General features: G+C 41.3%; 1 protein-coding gene across 33 annotated transcripts in view; it reads left to right on the top strand.

The window, feature by feature from the left end:
- METAP1 (methionyl aminopeptidase 1) overlaps positions 1-17,614 on the top strand; it is a 60,420-nt gene that overhangs the window by 8,685 nt on the left and 34,121 nt on the right. For 25 of the 33 annotated variants that reach the window (XM_089303056.1, XM_089303061.1, XM_051820157.3 and 22 more), the window contains exon 2: positions 17,348-17,399. The exons of 2 other annotated variants lie outside the window; for them this stretch is intronic. Coding sequence is in view for 14 of the 31 variants with exons in the window: in XM_051820157.3 (XP_051676117.1) it covers positions 17,348-17,399 (52 nt within the window). In the remaining 17 variants the exon portion in view is untranslated. Of the gene's footprint in view, positions 1-805; positions 892-15,745; positions 16,787-17,347; positions 17,400-17,614 lie in introns of those variants that run through there. 6 more of the 33 variants (XM_089303047.1, XM_089303041.1, XM_089303036.1 and 3 more) reach the window with 4 other exon arrangements.

Raw genomic sequence — 17,614 nt, 5'->3', positions numbered from 1 at the left:
TGTTTTGCTTTATAGCTATAGACAGGAATTGCAAAATGATAAATGGCAGGGAGGTACTAGTGAAACTGTTTTGCTTATTAATATTTCCCAAAACTAACAAGCTGTGTGGGTTCTTGCCACAAATTCAGAGAAGAATTCTGAATACTGGCTCAAATAGATCGATCAGGCAGCATGGTAAGGTTTTTAAACTTTTTATTTAGTGAGAGAAATGCATGAGGGCTCTATCTAAGGGAGAAAGAAAAGTCTAGAAATTAAGTTGGGGTCCATACTAAGCAGAGAGCAGGCCAGGAGCCACATGCTGCAAGCATTTAGCAGCCGGGGTAGTGAAGCAAAGGCAGAGAGAGTGGCCTTAGCGCATGCCCCGAAGGCGCGGGGCAACAAGGGCAACTAAGGGCAATAATGGTGAATAAAGGGGCAAGGCCCACTGTGTTCCAGGTCTTTTATCCACTTCCAAAAGAGAGTGGTTATGTAGCCTGATTGGCAGGTGGGCATACAGGTGGGGTCAGGTAGGGGCAAGCCATCACACAGGGGGTGTGGTGAAGGCGTGGCCTCCCAGCTCACAAATGTAATCAATTTTATCCTATCTGCCTGCCTACATCACTAGTATGAGTTGTAGACAAGGTTTTTTTTTTTTTTTTTTTTTTTCCCACCTTGAGCTTTTGTTATTTCATTGAATTTCCCTCAGCTTTTTATTGTGACATTTCAAACAAATTGAAGTTTAGAGAATAGCACAAATTGAACATCTTTATTGGAGAATCAGAAACTTTTGAGTGCTGACATAAAATTTTTGAATTTTGGATTTCAGATTTTTGGAGTATGGATGCTTAATCAGTGAAGTCTATTCAAATGTTGCAAAATCATAAAAACTCAAAAATTGGAAACACTGCTTATGTAAGCATTACAGAGAAAGGATACTCTGCCTGTATAACTAATTGCTGTATACTCATTATCTAAATTAATGTTTTCCTCTGTTTTATCTGTACGTCTTTGTGTGTAAATGTGTGTGTATTTGTTGAAACATTTGCAAATAAGAGCACAACCACTCATCATTAAGATATTCAGCATGCTTCTTCCACGGACAAGGTCACTCTTGTTTCTTAACTGTAACGCCATTATTACACCTAAGAAAAGGAGCAAGAATCACCCTAGTATTGTCTAGTAGCCAGTCCTATTCAAAATTTTCAGTCATCCCAAGCATCTTTTTTTTTTTTGAGAGAGAGAGCATCTTTATAAGAGCTGGATTTTTGTTTAATTTTACGGACTCAGGATCCTATGAAAGTTCTGATACAGTGTTTCATCTTCATGTTTCTTAGCTTCTTTCAGTTTAGAACATTCCTCTCATCTTTATTTTCATCATTTGGAGTTTTTGAAGAGACTTCTTAGTTGTCATGTATAATTTTGATTACTTGATATTCTGAGTGTCTTTTTTTATTTCCTATATTTTCTGCAAGCCAGAAATTAAGTCCTAATGCTTACTTAGATTCTGGTTAAACAATTAATCTTTATTTTTAATTTATTTTATTTATACAAAAGAAGGAAAGTTTGATTTTTCGTCTGGTGGTTCACTTCCCAAATGGCTACAGTTGCCAGGGTTGGGGTAACCTAGAGCCAGGAGCCTACGCCCAGTTCCCCAGTTGGGTGGTAGCCACTCAAATGCTTATCATTTGTTGACTTCCAGGATGCACATTAGCAGGAAGCTGGAATCAGGGGTAGAGCTGGGACTCAAAACAAGGTACACCTATACTAGATGCAGGAGTTCCCAGCAGTGTCCCGACTTCTATGGGAAACACCTGCTCCTGGTTAAACACTTTTGACAAGACTCATAGGTGATTCTATGTACTTCATATTGCATCATATCAGGAGGCACATAATGCCTGATTGCTCCATTGCTGGGGGTTCTCAATTTGATCAGTTGGTTAAGGAGGTTGCTAACAGATCACCATTGTTAATATCTATTTTCCACTTTGTAATTAGCATGTAATCTATGGAGTGATACGGAGGCACTGTGAGAGTATGCATTCCTCAGCAATCTCTCTTCTAGAGGTATTAGTGTCCATCGTCACTGCTGTTTGATAATCATTTCAAGAGGAGTTCCTAGTAGCGGTTTCACCTAATTCTATCATATAATAGCTGAGTCCCTCATAAACACCTCCGAGCACACACACTGAAGAGTTTTCCTCTCATCACTTAGTAAATGAAGTATGTTCCACTTAAAATAGTAACGTAATTAATATTTTCAGTAAAAAGGTGGTAAGGTGTGCATTGTGACACTGCTTGGACCTCTGCATCCCATGTCGGAGTGCTGGTTATATAGTCCTGACTACTCCACTCCCAGTCCAGCTTCATGTTAATGTACCTGGTAGGATACTGGTTTGTTTGTTTGTTTGTTTTGTTTTGTTTTTAAGGGAATGAGTTTATTGGGGAAAACACAGCAGACCAGAGGAAAGGGGCAAAGAGCGAAAAGGAGAGTAAGAGAGAAAGAGGAGAGGAGAGAGCGAGAGAAGAGGAGGCTAGAGAGAGTGAGCAGGAGAGAAGAGAGAAGCCAAGAGAGCCACGTGTTCACAACAGGGAGAAGGAGAGAGAGAGGAAAGGAGCTAACGAGGAGAGAAGAGAGACGAGAGGAGAGCAAGACGAAAGGAGCCAAGAGAAGAGGTAGGATACTGCTAATGGCCCAAGTACTTGGTTCCCTATCACTGGTGAGGGAAACTTGGACTGAGTTTTAGGCTCTTGGCTCTGGCCCGGCCCACCCCTGCCTGGCATTTGGGGAATGAACTAGCAGGTGGAAAATCCTCCCCCTTTGTATCTCCCTCTCTTTCTGTCACTCTGCCTTTCAAGTAAATACATTTTTTTATTTTAAGGTAGTGGTTGCAGATGTTTGATGTTCAGGGTTGTCTCCGATTTGATCAGTGATACCACACCTTTATGAATGGTTTCTGTATCCATTTGAGCTTCTCCCATTAGCCTCTGATTTCTTCTCAGCTTTCTGGTATAAGGCAAATCAGTTACCTTATGCTTTCCCTATCCCAGATCTGGAATCAATTCTGTTTGTAAGTAACCCTACTTTCTGATAATAATGTATTTAGAAATCTAGATGTGGGTATTTGGTGTACATTTAGCTATTGGTACATCTTTCCTTGGAGAGGAGTAGTGGTGACATCAAGAAACTTTGCTGATGGAGGACTCAAGTGAAACAGCTGAAGGGCGGTTTTTCAGAGCAGCATGTTAAGTAGCTGGAAAGTGATGTGTAGGTCAAGACAGGATCTGAAAAGCTTCTTGAAGGGGCTAAAAACAAGTTCAGGAACCAGCACTATGGCATAATGGATTAAGCTGCTGCCTGTTACCCTGACATACCATTTGAGTAGCAGTTCACTCTGCAGGTGCTCTGCTTCCTGCTAATGTGCCTGGGAAAGCAGTGGAAGATGACACAGGTGCTTGTGTCCCTGCCCACCCATGTGGGAGACCTGAATGGAGTTCTTGGCTCCTGGCTTCATTGTGGCCATTTTGGGAGTGAACAAACAGATGGAGGATCTCAATCTGTCTCTCGCTCTCCCTCTGTAATACTTTCAAAGAAATAAACAAATCTTAAAAAAAAAAAAAGAACTGGACTTTGGCAAATGAAAAAGGTATATAAATATGATAAATAGTGTGCTAAGGCCAAGGAGAGGACCTTTTTTCAGGGGAAGGATTTGTTTATGAAAGTAGGAGCAAGCTGAGGCATGTGTGTTGTAGCAAGTAAATTAGTTTTAATGATCAGTCCAAGTACGGAAATACAGGGAGATGATTGTTAGTAGAGATAGAGGTCTAGCTGTTCCATTAAGATGATTTTTTTTTTCAAAACGTAAATGTCCCCTTTGGTTTTTCATAATATAGAATAGTATGTGTATCTTTGCAGTAATTTAAAACCAGAAGCATGTAACATGAAAAGTAGCATGATCCTTGAGTGAAGTAAGCCAGTCCCAAAGGGACAAGTACCATATGTTCTCCCTGATCGGTGACAACTGACTGAACACCAAAAAGGAAACCTCCTGAAGTGAAATGGACACTATGAGAAATGGTGACTTGATCAGCATAGCCCTGACTGCTAATGGACAACTTAATACATTATCCCTCATAGTATTTTTTTTTGTCTGTTCTACTTAATATGACTGGTTTAATTCTGTAATTATCACACAGTTATTCTTAAGTGTTGAAAATTAACTGAAATGTGGCCGGCGCCGCGGCTCAATAGGCTAATCCTCCGCCTAGCGGCGCTGGCACACCGGGTTCTAGTCCCGGTCGGGGCGCCGGATTCTGTCCCGGTTGCCCCTCTTCCAGGCCAGCCCTCTGCTGTGGCCAGGGAGTGCAGTGGAGGATGGCCCAGGTGCTTGGGCCCTGCACCCCATGGGAGACCAGGAAAAGCACCTGGCTCCTGGCTCCTGCCATCGGATCAGCGCGGTGCGCCGGCCGCAGCGCACTGGCCGCGGCGGCCATTGGAGGGTGAACCAACGGCAAAGGAAGACCTTTCTCTCTGTCTCTCTCTCTCACTGTCCACTCTGCCTGTAAAAAAAAAAAAAAAAAAAAAAAAAAAAAAAAAAAAAAAAAAGAAAATTAACTGAAATGTGATCCCTGTTAAACATAAGAGTGGGAATAAGAGAGGGAAGAGATGTATAATTTGGGGCATGCTCAGGCTGACTTGCCCCAATTGGTAGAGTTGGAAACATACCAGGGGATTCCAATTCAATCCCATCAAGGTGGCATGTGCCAATGCCATCTCACTATTCCAAGTGATCAATTTCAGTTCACAATTGATCATAATGAAAGGACTAAGAGTCAAAGGGAGCACATAAACAAGTCTAGTATCTGCTAACACCAACCGATAGAATAAATAAAGGGGAGAGTGATCCAACATGGGAAGTGAGACACTCAGCAGACTCATAGAATGGCGGATGTCCTAAATAGCACTCTGGCCTCAGAATCAGCCCTAAAGGCACTCGGATCTGGCTGAAAAGCCCATGAGAGTATTTCAGGCATGGAAAGCCAAGACACTCTGGCAAAAAGATCTCTGTGAGTGAGATCCCAGTGGAAAGAACAGGTCTTCAAAGAGGGAGGTGCCTTTCTCTGAAGGGAGGAGAGAACCTTCACTTTGACTATGACCTTGTCTAAAAAAGATAAGAGTCGGAGAACTCAAGGGGCTTCCATAGCCTTGGAAAACTCATAACTGGTGCATGGGGAGATTACTGATGCCATAAACAGGAGTGTCAATTGGTAAAGTCAACAACAGGAGTCACTGTGCACTTACTCCTCATGTAGGATCTCTGTCCTTAACGTGCTGTACCCTGAGGCTTAATGCTATAACGAGTACTCAAACAGTATATTTCACTTTGTGTTTCTATGGGGGTGCAAACGATTGAAATCTTTACTTAATGTACACTAAACTGATCTTCTGTAAAAAAAAAAAAAAAAAAAGAAATTATCAATTCCCAACTTAACTCTCACTGGGATTAAACATGACAATAGGTCTGATCTGATTTCATCATCATTTAAAAAAAATCATCTATTATTTTTCACTTTATGTTTCTGTGTGGGAGCAAACTGTTGAAATCCTTACTTAAGGTATACTAAGCTGATCTTCTGTATATTAAGATAATCGAAAATGAATCTTGATGTGAATGAAAGGGGAGAGGGAGTGGGAAAGGGGAGGGTTGTGGGTGGGAGGGACGGTATGGGGGGGAAGCCATTGTAACACATGAGTCGTACTTTGGAAATTTATATTCATTAAATAAAAGATTAAAAAAAAAAAAAAGAAAAGTAGCATGATCCTAATATCCTAAAGGGATCTTAACTGATTGTCTTCTAGACTTTTATTTATGTACTCAAGAGTATGGAGGGCATGCATTTATAAGTGACTTTGCCATTAATTGGTTGTATGTTTTGGGGATATATTAGTTAATCTTCCTGTGCCTCTGTTTTCTCATCTTTAAAATAAGTGTACTTATCTCTTAGGGTTTTTGTGACTATTAATATAGTAAGTGCTTAAATCAGTGTGTGGCCCATAGAAGACATTTACTTTGTTGTTTTTGTTTTTTCCAAACAAAATAGAGTGATTGCTATGCATACTATACAGTTTGGTAACTTTTTTTTATATATGTCTTTCCAAACTTATGGTAGCAAACACATATACTTTTTAAATTTAATTTATTTTTTAAGGAATACAAATTTCATATGTACAACTTTAGGAATATAGTTATTCTCCCCACCATACCTGCCGCCGTACCACCCACACTCCCACCCCTCATCCTCCTCCCTCTCCCCTTCTCAGTTCCATTTTCTGTGGTGGAATGAAAAGGCCATGCCAAGATGGTGGCTGGCAACAGAAACTGCCTGGCAACAGGGTGTGATTGGTTAGGGCATAGACTGCCCCTTGACCTGATTGGCTGCCTTGGCTATATAAGCTGCTGTAGCAAGTGAAATAAAGGAGTCTGCAGGCTGCTTGCCTCAGGCCTGCTTTCACCTGACTCCCAGGGTCTGTGTGGTGATTCTGCGCCTCTTGCCCCCACCATGTTCCTCCTCTCAGAAACGAATCCACAACAACAAATTTCCATTAAGATTCATTTTCAACTAACTTTGTACACAGAAGACCAACTCTATTGCAAGTAAAGATTTCTACAATTTGCACACAGAAACACAGACATACACACACAAAACTGTTTGAGAACAAATATCCTAGTTAATTCTCATAATACAACCCATTGAGGACAGAGGTCCTGCATGGGAAGTTAGTGCACAGTGACTCCTGTTAGGAATTTGACAATTAACACTCTTATGTATGATGTCAGTGACCACCCAAGGCTCTTTCTTTCTTTTTTTTTTCTTTATTTGAGGCTTTTGACATGAACTGTCTAGGCTGTGGAAGCGATTTGAGCCCACAAACTCCATCAGTATTTGGACAAGGCCATAAGCAAAGTGGAAGTTCTCTCCTTCCTTTAGAGAAAAGTACATCCTTCTTTGATGGCCACTTCTTTCCTTTGGGATCTCACTCACAGAGATCCTTCATGTAGAATATTTTTTGCCACAGTGTCTTGGCATTCCATGCCTGAAATGCTCTCATGGGCTTTTCAGCCAGACCAGGATGCCTTAAGGGCTGATTCTGAGATCAAGAGTGCTACTTAAAGCGATTGTCATTCTATGAGTCTGCTGTGTGGGCTGCTTCCCATGTTGGAACATTCTCTCCTTTTTAATTCTATTATAATTACCAGACACTTGATACTATTTATATGGTCACTTGGACACTTAATAATCCTATCTAAATGTTCACTGTAACACTTTAACACTTAATATGACATTTTTATCACCCAGTGTAATGGGATTTGGAGACCCATGGCAACAAACACATACACTTCATCCTAACAGTTCTTAAGTACATAGTTTAGTAGTGTTAAGTATATTTACATTGTTGTGAAACATCTTCAGAACTTCTTTATCTTGCAGAAGCGAAGCTGTGTTTGTGTTAAAGAGTGAGTCCGCTATGCCATTATCCCCAGCATCTGCTAACCACCATTTTTCTTTCTGTATTGGAATTTGAGATGTGTCATACAAATGAAATAAGACAGTATTTGTCCTTTTGTGACTGACTTTCTTTGAATAAGGGCCCTCTGGATTCATACTGTTAGTAGTTGATAACATTTTCTACCTTTTTTTTTTTTTTTTTGACAGAGTGGACAGTGAGAGAGAGAGAGACAGAGAGAAAGGTCTTCCTTTTGCCGTTGGTTCACTCTCCAATGGCCGCCGCGGCTGGTGCGCTGCAGCCAGCGCACCGCGCTGATCCGATGGCAGGAGCCAGGTACTTATCCTGGTCTCCCATGGGGTGCAGGGCCCAAGCACTTGGGCCATCCTCCACTGCACCCCCCGGGCCACAGCAGAGAGCTGGCCTGGAAGAGGGGCAACAGGGACAGAATCTGGCACCCCGACCGGGACTAGAACCCGGTGTGCCGGCATTGCAAAGCCTAGTGAGCCGTGGTGCTGGCAACAGTAGTTGATAACATTTTCTTCCTTTTTTTTTTTTTTTTTTAAGATTTTTATTTATTTATTTGAGAGGTAGAGTTACAGAGAGAGGGAGAGACAGAAAGAAAGATCTTCCTTCTGCTGATTCACTTCCCAACCGGCCACAAGAGCTGGAGCTGGGCCGATCCGAAGCCAGGAGCCAGGAGCTTCTGGGTCTCCCACGTGGTGAGGTTCTGAGTCTTTTTTTTTTTTTTTTTTAATGCTTATTTGTTTTCATCACTTTGAAAGGCAGACACATACACATGTGCACATTCACGTGCACACACACACACACACACACACACATATTAGCCTTCCATTTGCTGGTCATGCTCCAAATGCCAGCAGTAGTAAAACCTGCAAAGGTAGCCTGAAATCTCTACATGGGTATCAGGAATCAAGCATCTGAACTGTGATCTGCTGCCTCCTAGGTCATATTAACAGAAAGTTGGACAAGGAGCAGGGGAGCCTAGAGTTGAACTGGCACTGTGATATTGGAGTCCCAAGTGGGGATTTAACCCATTCCTCCACAGTGCTCACCCCTCTCCTGGCTCTTGTATCCCCTTTCCCAATGTGCAGGATCCCTGAACACTGGATACTGGTCATGTATGCAGTCCATAGTCATCACTAGTTGTCTAATTGCACATAAATTTTCTTTTTTTAAAAAAAGATTTATTATTTAAAAGGCAGAGTTACAGAGAGGCAGAGGAAAAGAGAGAGGGAGAGAGAGAGGTCTTCCATCTGCTGGTTCACTCCCCAAATGGCCGCAATGGCCAGAGCTACACTGATCCGAAGCCAGGAACCAGGAGCTTTCTCCAGATCTCCCACATGGGTGCAGGGGCTCAAGGACTTGGGCCATCCTCTACTGCCCTTCTAGGCCATAGCAGAGAGCTGGATTAGATGTGGAGCAGCCAGGACACAAACCAGTATATGGTATGCTGGTAAAGCACTGCAGGCAGCAGCTTTAACTCATGCCACAGTGCTGGCCCCACATAAATTTTCATACACCAAAAGTTAGGACAGAGTTGACACACATTATAGATACATATCTAGTTCATTATCTTTTCAAATTTCAAATTTAAATTGCATTTACAAATAATGCAATTGATAATTATCGTTGAGAACTTATTGGTCATATTTTATGCAGTTATTTTCCCTAATTTACAATTAAAGGAAATGAAATGTAGAGATAATTAAGAATCTCCACACCCTAATTTCTTCTCCTTTTTTTTTTTTTAAGATTATTTATTTGAAAGAGTTACACACAGAGAGGAGAGGCAGGGAGAGGAGAGAAAAAGAGAGAGAGGTCTTCCATCTGCTGGTTCACTCCCCAATTGCCTGCAACAGTTGGAGCTGGACTGATGCCAAGCCAGGAGCCAGGAGCTTCTTCTGGGTCTCACACGGGGGTGCAGGGGCCCAAGGATTTGGGCCATCTTCTACTGCTTTCCCAGGCCATAACAGAAGCTGAATCGGCAGTGGAGCGCTGGGACATGAACCAGCGCCCATATGGGATGCCAGCACTGCAGGTGGCGGCTTTACCCGTTATGCCACAGCACCGGCCCCCACACCCCAGTTTCTTAAAGATAATAAATGACCATCCTAGGGTACAAGTCTGATTTCAAAGTATGTAATTTTAGCCACTGCCATAACCTTAGTTTTCCCTTCTAACAGACCTTTATAGATTATGGCTTGTCCTTAGTAATAAGTAGACAGTGTGTTTTTTTTTTCTAATATTAAAATATTAGGTGGAGATACTATACTTATTTTTGTAATATTTTACATGCTTCTCTTACACTAGCTCTCTGATGGTTCCTTTTGCCTCTTCTTTTTATCTAATTAGTGTGGAAGCTTCTGTGTTTGAGTCATTTGGAACAGGATTGTTAATTTTTTTTTAAGGGAATGTGTATCAGCTATCAGCTTTTATGAGGTTAAAAAGGTGCTGGGGTGATGGAAAAGTATTTTGCCCATATAACCAATTTAGAGAAGTTTCATAAGTAGAATGGATTAGGTTGCTAACTACATAAAGGAAGATCTCTTTTTGTGTGGTTTTGATCTGCATGAATTCAGTGAATTTAGTTACCACAGTTTAGTTAAAAAAACGGACCCCCAGTACCATGGTTTACATTGCGGAAGTCATCACATGAATCACAGACTTCACTGCTGGCTTGAGCCCCTGGTCTCTGGGTAAATAATAGCATATTGCGTTTATCAGTGACTGATCCCTCTGCTTCCATCAAGGGCTGTCAGTGACTGACCACTGTATCACTGCGTTCACACAAGGATAGCAAAGTGTGTAGTTGTGTTACTTTCTTGTTTCCCAGTGATAAACTCACATGACATTTTATAGAAATGGACAATCAAAAAGACTTGACCGATATAGATGAAATATACCCTGCAAAAAAGTGATGATACTACAAGTGAAATTTAACTAGAATGTAAAGGGACTTGGAGAGGAAATTTATGGGGATGACCAGGGAGTGCTGTTGTCGTTGCCTTTCCTGAGGCTCTTTATTTTCAGCGGAGGAACTTGGTGAGGTGAAGGTGAGGTGAACCTTTTGATGTAAGTGAGGAAAATAGTTGTGAATGAAGAAAGGTGTGTCAGCCAGGGATTCCGGCAAAAAAGTTGATGTTAAAGAAATTCCTAGAAGCATGGACAGTATAAAGGATAAAATTTGCTTTCCCAAGGCTCTCAAAGGATTCAGTAATCAAAAAAGTTGTGAATTTTACTGTAGGAATTAGATGTTGAAATGGATACTCAACCTAGATGATGCCATTAAACATTAACGATGTTCACTTGCCAGTGTCAGGCTGCACCTGAGTATCTCAGCGTTTAAGCTATTTGTTGCCGTTACCAGCTACTTGAAGTTATTACAGTGTCTGTAGACCACCGGTTATATTAATACCGTGTTTTTATGATATCTGTCGGTTCCTGCCTACAACGTGTGGCAGTGTGGGAGAGTTGCTGTTGAGTGGAAGATCGGCAGCTTTCATCTTCTGTAAATCATGTTTCATTTTGGAGTTCTTTGTTTTTCTTTTAAAATTGATTTTTACTAGATGATAATTTACATGGGTTTCTTGAGCAGTGGGCATATATATGTATGTTTTTAAGGATATCTTATATTGAATCCTAATTCACAATAAGTAATATTTTTCTTCACTGAGCTTATGTTTATTGTCTTAATAAAGAGGTAAAATGCCTGCAATTAATCAAATTAACTTTCTGTAACTTTTTTTAAAGATTTTTATTTACTTTGTTTGAGAGGTAGAGTTACAGACAGTGAGAGGGAGAGACAGAGATAAAGGTCTTCCTTCCATTAGTTCCAAATGGCTGCAACAGCTGGAGCTGAGCTGATCCGAAGCCAGGAGCCAGGAGCTTCTTCTGGGTCTCCCATGTGGGTGCAGGGACCCAAGGACTTGGGCCATCTACTACTGCTTTCCCAGGCCATAGCAGAGAGCTGGATTGGAAGTGGAGCAGCCGGGACTAGACCGGGTGCCCATATGGGATGTGGGCGCCGCAGGAGGAGGATTAACCTGTGCCATGGCGCTGGCCCCTTCTGTAACTTTTTAACTACAAGTTATTCTTCATTTACCTTGTCAAATGCTACTGGTATACAAATTCTGCTTTCCTGTTTTACCTTCTTTTAACATTTACTGTTTGTTCCTACAATTGTATAGAACTCTTCTTAATACTTGTAAGTACATTTAGTATTTAATCAGTTTTAAATTGGAAATCTCTGACTCTCCTTGATGCCTGGGTTGACTTCATAGATGTCATCCTGAGGTCTTTCTTAGGCCCTTGTCTTGTTTGTTTACTCTTTCTGTTCTTAGGTTAAATTCTGTTTTGTTTTGTTTATTGGGGGGGGGGGCAGGAAATAGCTCCAATAGTAGCTTGCTGAAAAAGATTGTATGGGAAGTACGTTTTTGAGATTCTGCTTAGTGTGAAACTATCTTGTTATATTCTGAAACTTGAGTTTTAGTTTGGGTATAAAATGCTAGATTGGAGATTGTTTTCTCAGAATTTTAATCTTGTTTTGTGTTTTCTTTTAGCTGCTAATGTTGAAAACTCTGATGCCATTGGGGTTCATAATTTTTTCCAGTATTGTAATTTTCATCCCTCTTCTCTGAAAGCTTGCTGAAACTTCTCTTGTCCCCAGTATTATGAAAGTTCATGTTGAATGCCTTGGTGTACTCCGTTTTTATCTTTTTTGGGTCTTTTCAGCTTGTAAACTCCTGTAATTCAATTATGGAAAACTTTTTTTTTTTTTTTTTTTGACAGGCAGATTTAGACAGTGAGAGAGAGAGAGAAAGAGAGAAAGGTCTTCCTTCCGTTGGTTCACCCCCCAAATGGCCACTGTGGCTGGCGCGTTGTGCCGATCCAAAGCCAGGAGCCAGGTGCTTCCTCCTGGTCTCCCATGAGGGTACAGGGGCCCAAGCACTTGGGCCATCCTCCACTGCCTTCCCGGGCCACAGCAGAGAGCTGGCCTGGAAGAGGAGCAACCGGGACAGAATCCGGCGCCCCAACCAGGACTAGAACCCTGGGGTGCCGGCGCTGCAGGCAGAGAATTAGCCTAGTGAGCCGCGGCGCCGGCCTGGAAAACTTTTAAGTTATTTCTTTGCTCTCCATTTTCAGTTTCCTTTCAGAAACTTATTTTTCACATGCTAGACTTACTGGCTTTATGCTCTAATACTGTCTCTTTAGTTTCAACTTACTGTAATTTTGCTTTACGTTTGAAGACACCTCCCCAATTTAATTTTTTGGTTTACTTGTATTTATTCATTTAAGAGAGAGAGAGAGTCTGCCTTTTTCCTCCTCTCTCTCTCTCTCTCTCTCTCTCCCTCCTTCCTGATCTCCATCTGCTGATTTATTTTCCAAGTGCCTAGAAGGGCTATAGCTAGGATAAGCTCAAGCCAGAAGCTGCAAACTGAATCCAGGTCTCCCTTGAGTGGCCAGAACTCAACTATTTGAGCCATCACCTGCTGCTTCTTAGGATATGCACTAGCAGGAAGCAGAGCTGGGATCTGAATCCAGGCGCCTTGACTGGGATGCAGCTTTCCCAACTTCATGCCAAATACTTGCCTTGAGAGACCTCTAACTTTGTTTTCCGGCATTCAGAAATGATGGCCATGGTAGGATTTTGCCTCAGGCCTAGCAGACTCTGGTTTGTTTCTTTTTAGATTTATTTTATTTGAAAGGAAGAATTAGAGAGAGAGATTGATTGATTGATTTCCATTCACTGGTTCACTTCCCAAACGACCACAATGGTCAACCCTGGGCCAGACTGACACCAGGAGCCAGGAATTTCATCTGGGTCTCCCACGTGGGTGCAAGGGCCCAAGCACTTGGGCCATCTTCTGCAGCTTTCCTAGGTGCATTAGCAGGGAGCTGGATTGGAAATGGGACAGCAAGGGCTCAAGTTGGTGCCTATATGGGATGCTGGTGCTGCAAGCCATGGCCTAAGCAGCTGTGCCACAGTGCTGATCAACCTGTGGTTTCTTCTTTTTCTTCTTTTTTATTTTTAAAGATTTATTTATTTATTTGAAAGGCAGAGTTGCAGAGAGAGAGAGAGAGTGAGAGAGAGAGAGAAAGGTCTTCCATCCACTGGTTCACTCCCAAGATGGCTGCAACGGCTAGAGCTGCGCTAATCTGCTGCACCACAGTGCTGGCCTGGACCCTGTGGTTTCTAAAATGACTGAGACTGGAGTTCTAGGACATCTTCCCTTCCTGTACTTTTCTTTTCACTTCTTTCTCCACTCCTGTTGTTTTCCTTATAGACAGTCTTAGGGCCATAAACATTTCTGCTATAGGCTGGCTAAACTGGAAGACAGAAAAACTAGCTATCTTGCCATTTTTGCTAATTATGTTTCTGATATGTAATAGTTTCTGGAAAGGGAGGGAAGAGAAAAGATTTAACTGCTTACTGAAGTCATATTTCTTAAAATCATGTGGCTTTGCCCTCTCCATGTAAGTTACCATGAGTAATGAGGAGCTAGCCCTTTGTATTAGGACATGTAAGTAGCAGCTTACAGGTGGAGGACTGGAGTAGGCAATGTACAGTCTGTTCCAGAATGTAATAATGAAAGCAGCTGATGGTTCTCTCTACAGTTTGGAAAAAGCTTTTATGTACATGATAACGTTAATCTGCATTCATTCTCCAACATATTCTGAAGATATTTTCATCAGCTGGCCCAGTCATAAGCACTGGCATGTCAATGGCTTCTATGTATTGGAATAGTCACACTCTGCATAATGACATTTTGGTTAGCCACATTCCACACTTACAAAGGTATGTGCCATGTAACCCAGTTGTGTAATAGTCCATACTATCTAGGATGTTATAAGTACATTCTGTGCTGGTCACAAAACAATGAAATTGACTAATGACACATTTCTCAGATCAGATTCCTATTAGAAACAGATCTGTACTGGCTACATGCCAGTAGACACCACTTTAACTACTTTTGTGGGTGTTAATTGCATTATCTCATTTAGTCTGCTGTATTATCTCCTCCTGGAGATAATCAAACCCACATTATAGGAGGTGTCAATCTCATTTGATAGGTGAAGTAACTGAGAACCCAAGAGAATGGTTATCATCATTTCCTAGACTTGAGGATAGAATTTTAGGGCTTTTAATTTTATGCTTATAAAAGACTTGTGCTTTTCAGTTCCAAGTTTGGTGCTGACTTAATGCTTTGAGTATAACACACATTTATACACACACACAAACACAGTAAAGCAGTTGAGAAAGTGTGACCTTAAGCCAAGTGACCTTATGTCAGAGTGTTCTGCCTTGTCATTGTTCTGTGATATGATAGACAAACTGCTTAGCTTGCCTGTGCTTCAGGTTTGTCATGTAAAATGGGGATAGCCCACTTGCCTTGTCAGGTTTCCTGAGGATTAAATGAAATAGTGCAGATATTCAGTAATGGGAGCTGTTATAGTCATTACTGTGTTGTCTTCATTGTGGTTTAACACTGACCTTTCTTATTCTCTGTAGGTGTGATAATATTGAAGAAATCACTTAATCCCATTTAGAGATGAAGACTCTTGTAACAGCTCTCTTTTGTGATGTAGTGGTAGATAAATGTTGTTCTACCAGTTTGCTGTAACTGAGTAGGGAAGAACTGAACTTTATGACTCTTTGGAGGGGTTTGCACTGTTTGGTAGCAAGGATAAACTCAATTTCCCACCTTAAAAAGCTTTCTATAGCAGTCATAACAGATTATTACAAACTTGGTGAGTTAAAACAGATGTGTTATCCTACAGTTTGGAAGGTCAGAAGTCTGACCCAGGGCTTGGGACTAAATCAGGTGTTGGCAGTTGTGTGTTCCCTGTGGATCTAGGAGAGAACCCGTACCCTTCTCTTCATTCTCTGGCTTGTGCCCTCCTTTTCCCATCTTCAGGCACGTGATGTAACAGCACTCTCCCTGATGCTCGGTGCTTACAACTCTCTCCTCAGACTCCCTCCTCTACCTTGCAGGGACTGTGTGATTACACTGGGCCCGTAGGGATGAACTGGGGTAATCTTCTGTCTGAAGATCAGTCTAGTAAGCTATCCTGTTCACAGGTTCCTGTTGGCAGATAGTGACATCTTTTCTGCCTGCCACACTTAGCTTAGTTTTAGTTTAAACCTAAAAACTGGAAAGTCTTACTGCTGTTGGTACCTTTCCATACAATTGAAATCTATTCAGATTGTAGATTGTAGTTTGAAGGAGTGAGTGTACTGGGGTTTTCTGGACTTCAGTGTGGCAGGCTGTGAGGTTACAAGGAGAGTGAAGGGTAAGTAGTGAAACTCCTGGCCCAGGACGGAGGAGCTGAAGGTGCAGATGCTGCAGGGCCTTTGGGCAAACCTCAGGGGGAGGAAAGCCTTTTTGTCCTTGGTGTAATGTGGTTTGATGGCTGCACAGTACTAGGTGTTTTCACATTTTTTTCCTTAGCTTTTCTGTTGCCTATGCCTTCTTTGTTGACTGCAGTGGTGCAGTGTTTGTAGGAATTTGTGAATTTTCTTAGTATTTTTAATGATTTATTCGAATATCTTTGAATTCTATGTAGGAAACTATAAAAATCAAAGCATTGGGGCTGGCACTGTGGCTCAGCAAATTAAACTGCCGTCTGCAGCTCTAGCATCCGAAATGGGCACAGGTTCATGTTCCAGCTGCTCCACTTCCGATCCAACTCCCTGCTAATGTGCCTGTGAAAGCAGTGGAGGATGGCTCAAGTGCCTGGGTTCCTGCACCCACGTGGGAGACTTGGATAAAGCGCCTGGCTCCTTGCTTCATCTTGGCTTAGCCCTGGTCATTGCAGCCATTTGGTGAATGAACTAGCAGATGGAAGCTTGCTCTCTCTGTTTCTCCCTCTTTCTGTAACTCTGGCTTTCAAATAAATAAAAGAATCTCTAAAAACAAAAACAAAACATAAATGAAATCATTGTCCAGTTAAATTATTTTCTGATTTATTACTAGAATTCATTCCTCCAATTTGTTACTTATTACTGGTGTCTACAATATGTAACATGAACATATCTTTGTGAGTGAAAAGTCTGAATTTTTTTATTTTATCCACTTTTTTCCCTAACCACTTTTTTTTTGTTATTTTTCTTTTTTAATTGAGAGATTGAGAGTCAGAAGGAGAATGAGAATGCCAGGAGCTGGGGACACAATCCAGATTTCTCAAGTGGGCGTTAACTTGAGCATCATTGCTGCCTCCTAGGGTCTGCATTGGTGAGGAGCCGGAGCTGGGATTTGAAACCAGGCACTAGGATGTGGTGTAAGGGCATCTTAACTACCAGGCTAAATGCCTGCTCCTCATCCATTCTGACCTGTCAGTTAACTAAGTTACTGAGACTCAGTGATGTGCCAAGCCTGGATTGGCTCTGGGCAGCAGTGGTAAACTCTGTTACAGTCCCTTACCTCAGAGCCTATGTCCACCGTAGTGAATATGGCACCTGCTCAAGATGGGTATTCTGTGTGTGTGCAACTGACTGGGAATCTCTTTCCTATAAATAATGGAAGAATCTGCAAATGTCTCCTTGTTATTTTTTTCATGTGTGTGATTGACTAATTGATTAATGGTTATTTTAAAATACTTCAGATTAGTTTGGTGACATAAAATTGAAATATAACTGCTATTTAACATAGTCTAATGTTTCTTGCTTATTTGAAGTGAATTTTAGACTGCTTTTTGAAGTGAAATTTCGAGTAGGTGTTATTTCTGAATATTTTTCAGATATTTAGTTTGGTGAGATGACTATTTCTAGTATCTTTTATTCCTTAAAAATGTTTTGAATTAAGAAAGGCCTGGTATTAATTTCCTTGTTTGATCTTTTAGGAATGTTTTAAAGGAAGTTGGGCTACTCACAAGTTACTACATAAGAAAGCAAGTAAGTAAAATCATGTATCCTTACACTGTTTGTCTTATATGTGGCTTTTGTTCCAGAAGACAGTTCTGTTGTTTCTAAAAGTATATATAAGACAAGACTGTTCTGAAAGTATAATCCTGAAAACTAGAATAATGACCTTTTTTTAAGTAGGTAATTATGAATATAAAATATGGCTGCGCGATATCTTTGTTCATCTTTGTTCACATATTTAACAT

This window comes from Oryctolagus cuniculus, chromosome 8, assembly GCF_051225735.1.
Source record: "Oryctolagus cuniculus isolate XC-2025 breed Fujian yellow rabbit chromosome 8, ASM5122573v1, whole genome shotgun sequence".
Classification (NCBI taxonomy): Eukaryota; Metazoa; Chordata; class Mammalia; order Lagomorpha; family Leporidae; genus Oryctolagus; species Oryctolagus cuniculus.
Note: the sequence above shows the minus strand (reverse complement) of the source record. Positions and strands in the feature narration are given on the sequence as shown.